The sequence below is a fragment of the Melanotaenia boesemani genome, chromosome 20 (genome assembly GCF_017639745.1).
Source record: "Melanotaenia boesemani isolate fMelBoe1 chromosome 20, fMelBoe1.pri, whole genome shotgun sequence".
Taxonomy (NCBI): domain Eukaryota; kingdom Metazoa; phylum Chordata; class Actinopteri; order Atheriniformes; family Melanotaeniidae; genus Melanotaenia; species Melanotaenia boesemani.
In genome coordinates, this window is record NC_055701.1 from 29,080,770 (window position 1) to 29,094,624 (window position 13,855).

General features: G+C 42.9%; 1 protein-coding gene across 3 annotated transcripts in view; it reads right to left on the reverse strand.

Annotated features, from left to right (window-relative positions):
- The window catches only part of LOC121630907 (neuronal PAS domain-containing protein 3), a 378,679-nt gene that overhangs the window by 260,270 nt on the left and 104,554 nt on the right, over positions 1 to 13,855 (reverse strand). For all 3 annotated transcript variants that reach the window (XM_041971452.1, XM_041971453.1, XM_041971454.1), the window contains exon 2: positions 5,357 to 5,455. In XM_041971452.1, the coding sequence (XP_041827386.1) occupies positions 5,357 to 5,455 (99 nt within the window). The remainder of the gene's footprint in view (positions 1 to 5,356; positions 5,456 to 13,855) is intronic.

The window sequence follows — 13,855 nt, forward strand, 5'->3', positions numbered from 1 at the left end:
ATGCAAAGATGATTCATTTAAAAAAGAAAAGCATTTTAAAATTATTGTTAAATAGTAGAAGCAAACTAGTTAAAAATGGCAAATACAACTTAGAAAAGATGAAAGCAACATGCCGACAGTAATACATCTATTCACGAAGAAGCAATAGCAGATGAAACTAAGAAACATCAAAAAGAAATACAGAAATTGATGAAGGAAAAGTGCTGAAAAAATAACAATAGGAAAAGAAAAGGTGTGTTTATCCAGCTTTATCCTTATGATGCTGCAACAAACCGTGACGTTTGTATGAAAGCGAATGTGAAAATGAGAATGTCTGCAGCGGGCAGTCTCACCTACTACCTGTCTCCTGTAGTTTGCAGCAACTTCCACACACACATGCACACACACATGCACACTACAGCAGAGTAACAGCTTCTATCCCAGGCCACCTTTTATCTCAAATACACCTTCTACCCTCACATATGGACCACTCTCACATTTCATCACTGATCATGTGACCTGCACGTCGGAGGCGTTCGTGGTGGCAGAAAGACAAACAGAGCAGACGTACTGCTACGGGAAAAACAATAATAGTCTATCCGTGATGTGCCTTTGGATGTTCCACTCGACATTCCAAGGATGGGATTGTATTTTCCAAACTGTCTGCTGACCCGGAACGATGGCTAAACGTGTCGCTGTCATCAGACCAGATAACTGGAAACTGGAGACTTGTCGGTGGGAAGTTTATTGAAATTTTTCTTTTGTACGCTTTCTAAGCCTATTTATGGGGACAGCTCTAATTTTTAATATATTTATTTATGAAAGATGAAGGCAATGCGTTACTAAAATGCAGCAAACTGCAGGGGTTTGCCGTTGTTGCGCTCCGGGACCAGACACTTCATGTTAGCCTGGCGTTAACGGACATGTAGCTAATTGAAGCTAATTGTGTCTTCATCTGGGTAAAAGACAAGCCGTTGTCCCGGCCTGCATCCTGTCCATCTTCCTGTTGCTGCAAACTACAAGAGACATCTTTAAGAGAACCTCAGGGCTGCAGAGACATGTTTTTAAAAACAGGCTCAAGACCTTCCTGTTCAGCTTAGCTTATAGCTGAATCTTATTTTGTTTTGATTTTTGCTTATTTAACCATATAATCTTCTATTACTTTTACCACTTATTTATATGGCTTTTTGTTTTATTGTTTTACTGTTTTATCGTTTTATTGCTTCATTTTTACGTGCAGTTTCTTTTTATAAACACTTTTATTTTATGTATATTTTTCCTGAACTCCACTATTTGCATCTTTATTCTTGTCACTCATCAGTTCCTATTGTTTACAAGTGTATTTTTTCTTGTTTTTACCGTTTAACTGCAGTGTGTCCTCCTGGGGAGCCACCGGTGGCTCTATCTGCTCTGTCTGCAGGGTTGTTGCCATGGTGACCTCCCTTGTCTGGGTGGCTGGGGGTCCTGCACTGCAGCCCTGTGGCTGTGGTGTGGACCCCGGCCTGTCCTCACTTGGGTGGCTCCTGTGGTGGAGACCTATGTGGTCGTGGGTGGGCTGGCCTCCAGTGACTGGAGTGTGCACGCGATTTGTTTGTATGAGTGTGAGTTTGTGCACGATTGTGCCTTTTTATTCTTTGTTCTATTCATTCATTCTTTGATGTGTGAAGGCTTTTATATTTTGTTTTTAATGTGCATTGTTTTTATGTACAGCACTTTGTGTTACTTTGTGTATGAAAAGTGCTAGATAAATAAAATTTGATTTGATTTGATTTGATTTGATTTGATTTGATTTGATTTGATTTGATTTGATTTGTCTGCACTTCAGAGAAAAGAAGCTAAAGGACGATCTGGAAAAGTTAGAAAGACGACAGCAAGCAGAAAAAATGCTTTAAAAATGCTCGTTCATTTGTTTAACTCTTGAACAGATTTTCTGGTTCATTACACCAGAAACACAGAAACGTTGTTCATGTGTAACCAGGAGGACGGTCAGATACGACGTTTATACGTAAGTCAAGTTTTATGTGAAGCAGCAAAAGAACCAAACATCCTCCAGTTCCTCCCAGTGGAAATGTGACCGCTGGTCGGATGTTCCACTAACCCAACCTCCACCGCGGGTCACCACGCTGACGGCAGATTTCATCATTAATGATAAGCTGGACATGGATTTTCCTTTGTGGTCTCAATAAAGCAAACAGTCTTTAAACAGCATGTTTCCTCTCAGTAATTGTTAGTAACGTTAACTCCTAAATATCTCACCGGGATACCGGGAGCTGGGACTGATGCCGGGAGCTGGGTCTGATGCCGGGAGCTGGGACTGATGCCGGGAGCTGGGACTGATGCCGGGAGCTGGGTCTGATGCCGGGAGCTGGGTCTGATGCCGGGAGCTGGGACTGATGCCGGGAGCTGGGTCTGATGCCGGGAGCTGGGACTGATGCCGGGAGCTGGGTCTGATGCCGGGAGCTGGGTCTGATGCCGGGAGCTGGGACTGATGCCGGGAGCTGGGTCTGATGCCGGGAGCTGGGACTGATGCCGGGAGCTGGGTCTGATGCCGGGAGCTGGGACTGATGCCGGGAGCTGGGTCTGATGCCGGGAGCTGGGACTGATGCCGGGAGCTGGGTCTGATGCCGGGAGCTGGGACTGATGCCGGGAGCTGGGTCTGATGCCGGGAGCTGGGACTGATGCCGGGAGCTGGGTCTGATGCCGGGAGCTGGGACTGATGCCGGGAGCTGGGACTGATGCCGGGAGCTGGGACTGATGCCGGGCCGGGAGCTGGGTCTGATGCTGGGAGCTGGGACTGATGCCGGGAGCTGGGTCTGATGCCGGGAGCTGGGACTGATGCCGGGAGCTGGGTCTGATGCCGGGAGCTGGGTCTGATGCCGGGAGCTGGGTCTGATGCCGGGAGCTGGGTCTGATGCCGGGAGCTGGGACTGATGCTGGGAGCTGGGTCTGATGCCGGGAGCTGGGACTGATGTTGGGAGCTGGGACTGATGCCGGGAGCTGGGACTGATGTTGGGAGCTGGGACTGATGTTGGGAGCTGGGTCTGATGCCGGGAGCTGGGACTGATGTTGGGAGCTGGGACTGATGCCGGGAGCTGGGACTGATGTTGGGAGCTGGGACTGATGCTGGGAGCTGGGTGCTGCTGCTGTACAAGTACCTTAGCTGCTATGAGTCCTTTTGGATGGGGGCGGTGTCTGCAGCAACACCCACTGGTCATTGAGAAGCGTAAACTATACATGCTTTTCACTTCAGTTTCTAAAAGTCTCCAATAACACGCAAAAAATCTTCTAGATTTGTCTCTAGTCACTTAAAAAAAAAAAAAAAAGAAAAAAAAAATCACTAGAGGGTCTGTAAACTTACTAAATATAGCACCAAAGCTAAGCTGGCAACACTGTGTTAGCTCTGACGTGTAAGCAGAATAGAAACAGACAGGATAGTCTGGGGGACTCGGTTCAAGCGAGGAGTTCTGAAAATTTCGAACCTTCTCTGATGTGGTTTGATTTCAAGTGAACCAAAGCACCTGGACAATACCACACAGTTACAGCAACTGCTTACTAGGGGGCAATATTTCCAGGAACAAATGCTGACTACCAAGAAAGAAGAAGTAAATCTGGCTCTGGACCGACAACAAAGTTTTTACCTCAAGTCAAATTTATGCAGTCTTGTGGTTTCTGTTTTTACTTTGGTGTTCAAACCTGATGCAGGCTTCACCAGAATCTGCGAACTGGACCAGAGTTCACTCGCAGGTGAACCGAGACCCCAAGTTTTCTAGCAGACCAGAGTTCCCTTCTTTGGCCTGCACCAGAGTCTGAATGAGGGTTCTCACTGCTCCAAAGGAACTGGACTATCTCAGGAAGCAGACCAGGGTTTGTTTAAAGCGGACCAAATGGTGCTGGTGTGAATACACCCGTAGATAATGGACTGACGAGGTTGGATGTCAGCTCTGCATTTAATCCCGTCAATCATAGCATGCTGTTAGAGAAGCTGGAACCTGTTATTGGGATTAAAGAAACCACAGCATGCTGACTTAAATGATGAGGAGTTAATAAGATTCTAGTTCTTTCATGTAAACGAGTCTTCTTCACACCGAAATATGTCCTTGAGTTCATGGGGACCTGTCCTTTGATTCGCAACGAAAACACGCTTTTAAGACCACCTTCTTTCACCTTCATGATTTTGTGAAAATGAGTTACATCATGTCCAATGCCTTACAGAAAAGGCTAGTCCATCTATTTCCTACTTCAAGGTTGAGGTAAATAAACTCTGTACCTTTAATTATGCTGCTGTAGCATGGCTGCTGGACATCCCATGATACACTTTCACACATCCAGCAAACACCAGATGTCAAAACCTCTCTACATTCTCATCTTTTTGCCCTGTACATATGAAGCTGTTGTTGTGATTAACTTGTGTTTCTCTTTCTTTTCTTTTTTAGCAGGTAAGGCTAGCTAGATGTGATGCTCACCGACCCAGTTTTCTTGTCCTCACTGGATGGGGCAAATGATCATCTTTCCATACGGTTCAGCTGGAGGCTTCTGGCTGTTAATAGGATGTTTTTCTCTCCACTGTCACATTTTACAGCATGCTCAGGAGAGGGATTGAATCAAACAGACTGATTAATAGAATTCAATGGATTCCTCGCTGGGAAATTAATTGTGTTTAATTGGATTATAATTGAAAAAAAATGTGCATGTGGTCAGGATCCTCTGGATGTCTTCCCAGGGGGATGTTTCAGACATGTCCAACCTGGAGTAGATTTCAGGAAAAACCCAGTACTCACTGGAGTCTTTATATATCCCAGCTGGCTTAATAACTCCCCAGTTTCCCTCCAAGACAGCTAGAGGAGGTGGTTGGGGAGAAGGAGCTGTAAGATTCTCTGTTAATTCATTTGGTAGCCTTGTGTTACAGCCTTGGATAACCAGAACAAAGCAGATGGGCGCTACTTGATCTAATAACTTATTAGCTTAAGATACCAAATGAAAGATTTTGAATTAATTTGGATATCTGAGTTACTGATGCAGTTTTCTTCTGAATTTTTCTCCCAGTCCTAAGATGGATATTCGTAGTATAGAGATATTTCAGAGGGGATATTTCATACTGTACCTGCTGTATTTTGAACTTAGCATATTACTATCATTTATTTAAGATCTCTTAAGATAGTGGATTATTGTCTCTACTGGGCTACTTAAAGGAAATCTAGTTGTTTTACATTCCATCACAGACATTAAAAGATCGGACTTGGGCTAAGAAAAAAATGTATAAGCAGTTCTTCAAATAAGCAATAAAAGAAAAAATCCATTTGCACTGCTCATACACATTGACACAAACACACAAAACTGGCAGTTAGTATTGCTGCTACTAAGAGCGCACAGATATTACCATGGTGAAGAGGTATGCTGCTGGCCGGCCAGGTGGAGAGTCTTGGGCCGGGTGGCTGAGCAGCTGCCTGCACTAGAAGGCCGCTCCCAGTAGGTGTCACTGTGGAACACACACACAAAAAAACAAAACGTGGAAAAGTTCTTTAACGACAGCCATAAGAGACAAGGGCAGTAGCAGGGGGAGAAAAAGTTACCAAGAAGCTAAAGGAGATGAAAGAGGAAAAGAAATGATAATTAATAATTACAAAAAATAAAGGAAAATAAGAAAGAGTGGGGAGCATACACACACACACACACACACACACACACACACACACACATATATATATATATATATATATTAAATTAAATTTAAACCAGTATAATTGTGCACAACAAAATGCAAGTGTGGTGCATTCACAAGCATTTACAAGCAAAATAAAAACAAGCAGTAAATGAGAATTTGGCCATTTTTTCATTTAAAACATAGTAAACAACAGGGCATTTCTACCTCAGTGGGAAAAATCTAAACAACTCTAACAATACGATCTGAAGCATATTTTCTGTTAGAACACTGAAAACAAGAAAGAGGTTTAATCCTTAATTAAACAGCCAGGCCAGGAAACAGGCTGCTAGTTACAAACTTGTCCTGTAAAACTTTTCAAACTCAAAATAGATTTTTTTAAATTTTAAAGAGGGTTTTGGCTGATAAGGGTGGGAAAAGTGTGAGTCCCTGAATTAATTCAAGCCAGAGAAGAGCATTTAAAACATATAACCTCTGCATGTGAAGCAGTGTCCTATTGGCTCAACATGAAATTCCTTATTGGCAGGAAAAGGTTTGTGGTGAATTCAAGGATGTACCTGCTGGTTGATGAAACAGTGTCAGCCTTCTAAATTATTCAGAAGAATTAATATGCAGTTTATTTATTTATTTGTTTATCTTTCCCATTACTTCTTTTTTAGAAAGTTAAATGGTTCCAATGGGGACTCGACAGGAATGTGACAGAGTCAAGTAAAAAACACAAAGCAGCCCCGACGTGACTGTCTATATACAGAGAATTATTTAAATTATACACACCAGCTGTCGCAACCCATGTCTAAATGGATTTTTCATATGGAGAAAAGGAGTGTACGAGAAGCAAAGAGAATAAAGAAAAGAGGAAGAGTAAATATAAGAGGTGAAAAGAGGGTGAGAGACAGAAGGAAGGAGGGAAGAGAGAGAAAATCAGTGAAGTGAAGCTGGCTTGCAGGAGAACATTAGCTGCACTGTGTACCCCACCATAAAACCATGGACATTGTCGGTCTTGCTTTGTGGACAAGTATTATAGTAAAAAACTGCTTTTTGAGGCGGGCGGGTTGCTATTATTCTTGTCAGAGGGTGAAGTGAGGGCACAGCAGGCATAACTTATTTTAGTTTCAAGCTACAGGAGCATGCAGGGAGAGATGCTTTTCAAATGAAATGACTGAAATGTAAGTCCAGAGATTGTATTACTTTTTGATTTGATCTCTTGATGCATGACTTAGAAACATAGGCACATTTTTAGAGAAGAAAAGGAAAAAAATATCTGATGCAGGTTTGTTTTGTTTCCTGAGGTTGGAGTACTTTACTGATTAGAAAATAAGCCTTAAGCAGGTTTCTGGAGTCCGATTCAAACACAGATGATCAAATCAGCTTTATGTTCATGTAGCAGGATAATCAGTAAGATGTGATGAGGAACATGAAACATGGACACAGCTGCCTCAGCGAGACAAGCTGATTCTGGAAGGACATGGAAACCTTCCAGACGTGTGTATCTATGCTAATATCTCGCTGAGCATCAGTAAATTTACGCCAGAGTAACGTCACTGGAAAAGGAAACGTATAAAAGATTGATCAGTGATGGAAAACTGAAACTACATGGACCTTTTTGGTCTACTTTAAGTCCTCATGTTGGCTTTATAGCTACATTTCTGCCGTGCTTCATCTCTGTGGTTTAGTTGACTAACATTTAAGTGCATGCTCTACAGTCCTTCACTTTTTATCAGTTTGCCTTTAAGTTAAATCACTGACATAAGTGCAGAAAAAAACATATTAAAATGCCTGATGAGAAACAAGGAATATAAATTTGATTAACGTCATCTGTATTTGTCCATGAGCTGTTGCTGTCTGTCTCAGAGCTTTGACAAACTGAGCTGGAGATGATTAAAACTCTTCTTTCACTGCAGATTCATTTGAAATCATCCAAATAAACACCTGGATGAAGGAGAATTTTCTACAGTTAAATGAAGACAAAACTGAGATTATTCTCTTTTGTAGCAAAGAGAAGAGGGTCAGCATTGGTAAACACCTGGAGACTCGGGCTCTAAAAATCACTGACCAAGTTGGTAACCTTGGAGTGTTGATAGACTCAGATCTGACTTTCAGCAGCCACATCAAAGCTTCACTAAGAAGCTTTTTACCAGCTCAGAAACATCAACAGAATTAAAAGTTTAGTCTCCCAGAAAGACCAAGAGAAACTCATCCATGCATTCATCTCCAGTAGGCTGGATTACTGTAATGGTCTTTTAACAGGACTTCCTAAAAAGAGCATTAAACATCTGCAGCTCATCCAGAACGCTGCTTCTAGAGTTTTAACCAGGACTAAGAGATCTGAACACATCACACCAGTTTTGAAATCTTTACCCTGGTTTCCAGTCAGTCACAGAATAGATTTTAAAACCCTTCTGCTTGTTTACAAATCACAGAATGGTTTAGGCCCAGAATACATCTGTGATATGTTCAGAGAATATAAACCTAGCAGAGCTCTTAGATCCAAAGACTCTGGTCACCTAGTCCAGGCCAGAGTCCAGACTAAACATGGAGAAGCAGCATTTAGCTGTTATGCTGCAAACAAATGGAACAAACTGCCAGTGGAGATTAAACTTTCACCAAATGTAGACATTTTTAAATCCAGGTTAAAAACATTTCTTTTCTCATGCGTCTATGCATGACATCTGCACGGTAACTTTTTTTTTTTTTAACTTATCTTACTTTTAATCATTTTAATGTAATTTATTATTTTATTGTGAATATGTGTTGATGCCTTTTACTATTTCTAAATATCTGTAATGTCTTTGTTTTATGTAAAACACTTTGAATTGTCCTGTAAATGAAATGTGCTGTACAAATAAACTGCCTTGCCTTGATGTGCAGACTGATTAACCCTAAATGATAAAAGTTTGCTTAAGTCTATACCAGGGGTCTGGGGCCAAATATTTTCTGACCAACTGAATAGCATTTTGTCACACCTGCTGTTGGTTAACCATCACTGTGAAGTGCTGGATTGTTTCAGGGACCTCTTTGTAAAGCCTACACCTGGGGTCCTGCCTGGTGTGGTAGATCTGGGGTCCTGCCTGGTGTGGTAGATCTAGGGTCCTGTCTGGTGTGGTAGATCTGGGCCTCCATTGCCCTGGTACTCAAGGCTTGCTCCTGTGCTGCCATGATTAGCGCTTCTGTGCTGTCCTTCAGTCTAGCCCTCTCTAGCCATTGGTAGGACTTGTTCATATCCACTACTTCAGCTATCTGTCGGTGTTACATCACATGCAGGGGCTTGTCCCCCCACAATGGTTCCTCCATTTAATTCTCCTCCAGGTTCCATTGCATGAGACATTCGCTCAGTGCGTCATCCATTGGGGCCATTTTTGCTGATGTATTCATGGAGCTTAGATGTTTCATCTTGGATAGTGGCCCTGCTGCTCACTAGTCCTCGGCCTCCCTCTTTGTGCTTAGTGCAGTGGTTCTTAACCTGGGTTCGATCGAACCCTAGGGGTTCGGTGAGTCGGTCTCAGGGGTTCGGTGGAGCCTCCGCCGCAGAGGTCCACCCCTCAGTCTAGTCTGCAGTTAGTGAAAGCGTCCTGCTCTGAGATTTCCAACCGGTCCGCTTTGAGGTCGCTGGTTTATGCAGCAGAGTGAGACCTCCCTATCAGACCGCTAGGGCTGTATATATGTCTGAGTGAGACTCCCTACCGGTCCGCTTTGAGAGCGCTGGATAAGCAGCAGAGTGAGACCTCCTTCTCAGTCGGAACCACACATCGGAATTAGCCCGTTATCTCCCGAGCGCCGATCCAGGCAAATAAGGCGATCTAAAGGGTCGATCGCCGTACGGACTCACGACGTGGCGGCGGGGAACTGGTACTTTTACCCACTGTGATGACACGTTGTAAAACGGCTGTAAAGGAGTGGACGCGCTGCCAGCGTATCACTTCCTGTTTAACAACACCTTCTTTAATAACCCTCCATCTGACCAGCGGTGTGCGTCAGTGAACAAGGTGATATTAATGCACAATTCATTTCGTGCACCAGTAAAAAAAAAAATCATATTTTATTTTTTACTAAAGAAGGGTTCGGTGAAGGAGCATATGAAACTGGTGGGGTTCGGTGCCTCCAACAAGGTTAAGAACCACTGGCTTAGTGTATAGTCTCTGGACACTGGATTAGGGGTGGAACCCTCCATGCATGGTGAACAGCTTCCGTGTTCTAACATCTGTGGTCTGAACTTCCTCCCTTGGCCACCTTATTATCCCAGCGGGGTATCTGATCGCTGCACATCGCTTCAGCAAGAGCTGACGATTATGGCCTGATGAAGCCAACAGAACCACATCATCTGCAAAAAGCAGAGACCCAATCCTGAGACCACCAAACCGGAACCCCTTAACTAGTGTTGATTTCGTTAACGAAAACTAAACGAAAATATTTTCGTCAATGCACATTTTTCACTGGACAAAAACTAGAGTAGACGAGACTAAAACCCCCATTAATAAACAATAACTGGGACTAAAACAGAATGCATGTTCGTGGACTAATAAAGAAAATGTAGTTCACTAAATAAAGACTGGGCTAAAATCTATGGTCATTTTAGTTCACAAACAAAGACGAGACGAAAATTATGATAGGATTTTGTCAAATCCTGTCTCCTCCACTTCCTCCTCCTCCTCCTCGGCTCTTCTGCCACTCACACACACCCCCTTTCAAACCTGCAACAGGCAGGTGAACAAACACCTGGGACAGACAGGAGGTGGATTCACGGCAAAGGTTAGAAATAAAACATTAATGGCCATTCTTTGCACGGGGCCCAAGAGAAAGAGAAGACGTAATACATGGACCCATTTTCACTACACTAAAATGGAGGAAAAAAACTTATGCTTGATTATAGTCGAAGGGAAGGAATGTGGTCAGTGAAATGTAGCTGGAAAAACACAAACCTGGAGAGACACGTTGCAGTTCACCACAAAGACATTGTGGTAAGTTAACAAAAAGTTTGGTGGTGGTTGTTTATAACGTAACATTAAACCACCGCCTGTAATGTTCCAACAATAACAGTAAACCGACCGCAAAAATGGTATTTTATTTATATAGCGCTTTACTGTACCTGGGATGATACCCAAAGCGCTTTACATTATACATCACATTCACCCATTCCCGCACACATTCACACACTGATGGAGGAAGCTGCCATGCAAGACGCTCAACCACGACCCATCAGGAGCAATTAGGGGTTCGGTGTCTTGCCCAAGAACACCTCGACATGACCTCGACTTGGCCGAGGATCAAACCAGCAACCCTTGGGTTACAAGACGACCGCTCTACCTTGCTGAGCCACGCCGCCCCCTACTACTAACCTACTACCTTCGTAGCTTGTAGTGATAGTAGCCCTTTTTGAGAAAATTGTGTGTGAAGTTGAATTTATGCTAACTTAGATACGTTATTCTGGTTGGGCAACTATTTTCAGTTGGATTGCAAGTTTAATTAAAGCAGACAGAAGTATGAGCTAATCTAGGAGCTGCAAGCGAACTGTAGTTAACACAAAACACCTGGGCAGCTACACATGGATGCAAACTAAAAACTAAAATGTACTAAAACAAATCATCTAGATAAAATAAAATAATATGCCACACTTAATTCAAAACAACTTTAACCTACATTTTCATACATCAAATAGTCTAAATGTGGTGTAAAAGTAAGTAGAATTATCTGTATTTTGAATGTCTGGGGTCGCCTGAGTTTTGATATCCAAACAGGGTTCCAAGCTAAAAAAAAGGTTGGGAACCACGGCTCTAGGAGTTTGTATCCCAATGTATTTGTTTGGTGACATAAAATGCTGTACTGTTTGTCTTCAGGTTACCATCACAAGGACATTTGGTCTGAATTGGCATCAATATTAATATAAATAAATGCATGTAAACAAAAAAATGCCTGCAATTATTTCTGCATAAAATAGAATTGTTATGTTTTAAGTATGAGTTTTAAATGGATTGTTAAATGTAGTTTACGACTACATTTAAAAATGTTCTACTAACTACTTACTAGCAATGTAATATACTACTAACAATGTTCATTATTACCTGCTGACAAAATTAAATGGGTAAAATGATTGTCCTGGCTAAAACTGGACTAAAATGTTGACAGTTTTTGTTGACTAAAACTAAATAAATAAAATTAAGTTTTCTTGGACTAAAATAAAGACTAAAATGCTCGACTTATAGTCGACTAAAACTTGACGAAATAAATACGGGATGAGGTTGACTAAATGTGATAAAAACTGGCTGATAAAATTAACACTACCCTTAACACCTCGGCTGCACCTAGACATTCTGTCCATAAACGTTATGAACAGAAGCAGTGACAAAGGGTGGTCTTGACGGAGTCCAACCCTCACTGGAAAAAAATCAGATTTACTGCCTGCAATGTGGACCAAGCTCTGACACCAGACAAAGCAGGTACTGGGCAGCTTGCACAAGGGAGTCCAGCACTCCATATTCACAGAGCACCCCCCACAGGAGTCCCCAAAGGAAACAGTCGAACGCCTTCTCCAAGTCCACAAAGCACATGTAGATTGGTTGAGCGAACTCCCATGCCCCTTCCAAGAACCTGAAGAGGGTGCAGAGCTGGTCCACTGTTCCACGACGGTACGAAAACCACACTGCTCCTCCTCAATCTGAGTTTCAACTATGCGATATTGACAAAATTAGTTACCATAGTTACGCAGATGACACACACATATATATTACAGTGTCACCAGGAGACCGAGGCCCCATAAATGCATTGAGGAGATTAATGACTGGATGTATCTGAAATTTCTTCAGTTCAACAAAAACAAAACTGGGGTGATGGTCTTTGGTGCCAAAGAGAAACCATTAAAGGTCACCGCAGAACTTCAGTCTATACACCTAAAAACCACCAACCAGGCCAGAAATCTGGGTGTAGTGATGGACTCAGACCATAACTTTGAGAAACACATGAAGGGAACCACAAAGTCAGCCTACTATCAGCTTAAGAACATATCAAGGGTAAAAGATGTGACGTCTCAGCAGGACCTGGAAAAACTAGTCCAGCTTCCATCTTTAGTCGGCTTGATTATTGTAACCGTGTTTTTATAGGTTCTACCTAAAACATCAGTCAGACACTTGCAGCTGATCCAGAACTCTGCTGCTCCAGTCCTCACTAAGACCAAGAAAGTGGACCACATCAGTCCAGCTCTGAGGTCTTTACACTGGCTGCTGGTCCATCAGAGGATAGACTTTAAAGTTCTGCTGCTGGTCTATAAAGCTCTGAATGGTTTAGGACCAAAATATATCAGAGACCTCTTGACTCAGGTCATCTGGATCCAGTTTCTTATCAGTTCTTTTAAGCTGGAGTTTTTAAACTTAATCATGTTTTAATACAGTTTTTAGCCAATGTTCTTTTTCCTTTTTCCATTTATTTTGTTTTTCATGTTAAATGATGCTTCTTGCATTCTGTCAAACACTTTAAATCACCCTGTTGTTGGGTCTTGCAACAGATAAACTTGCCTTGCCTATCTGACAGACCCTCCTCTCCAAGATCCCTAAATAGACCTTACCAGGGAGGCTGAGGAGTGTGGTCCCCCTCTAGTTGGCACATACCCTCCGGTCCCCCTTTTTTCTTTTGGTGGTCCCCCTTTTTGAAGGGAGGGACCACCACCCTAGTCTGCCAGTCTAGGATAACTGTCCCCAATGTCCATCTGATGCTGCTGAGGCATGTCAACCAAGACAGCCCTACAGCATCCAGAGCCTTAAGGAACTCCGGGTGGACCTCATCCACCCCTGGAGCCCTGCCACCAAGGAGCTTTTAAACCACCTCAGTGACCTCAGCACTAAAGAAAGGGCAACCCATGCCAGGGTCCCCCGACTCTGCTTCCTCATCGGAAGATGTGTTTGTGTGATTGAGGTCTTCAAAGTATTCCTTCCACTGACCCACAAGGTCCCAAGTCAAGGTCATCAGCCCCTTCATCCCCACTGTACACAGTGTTGACAGAACAATGCTTCCCTTCCTGAGCTGCTGGATGGTGGACCAGAATGTCCTTGAAGCTGTCTGGAAGTCATTCTCCGAGGCAGTTCTTGAGGAAAAAGGGGTCCAAACCAGTACTAGTAGGTGAACCTGACAAAGTGGATAATGAGTGAATATTGATGTTTCATATCAAGGACTTCATGACGGACGGGCACGTTCTTCCACTCCATCAAACATAAATAAAGAAAAGTACTGTAT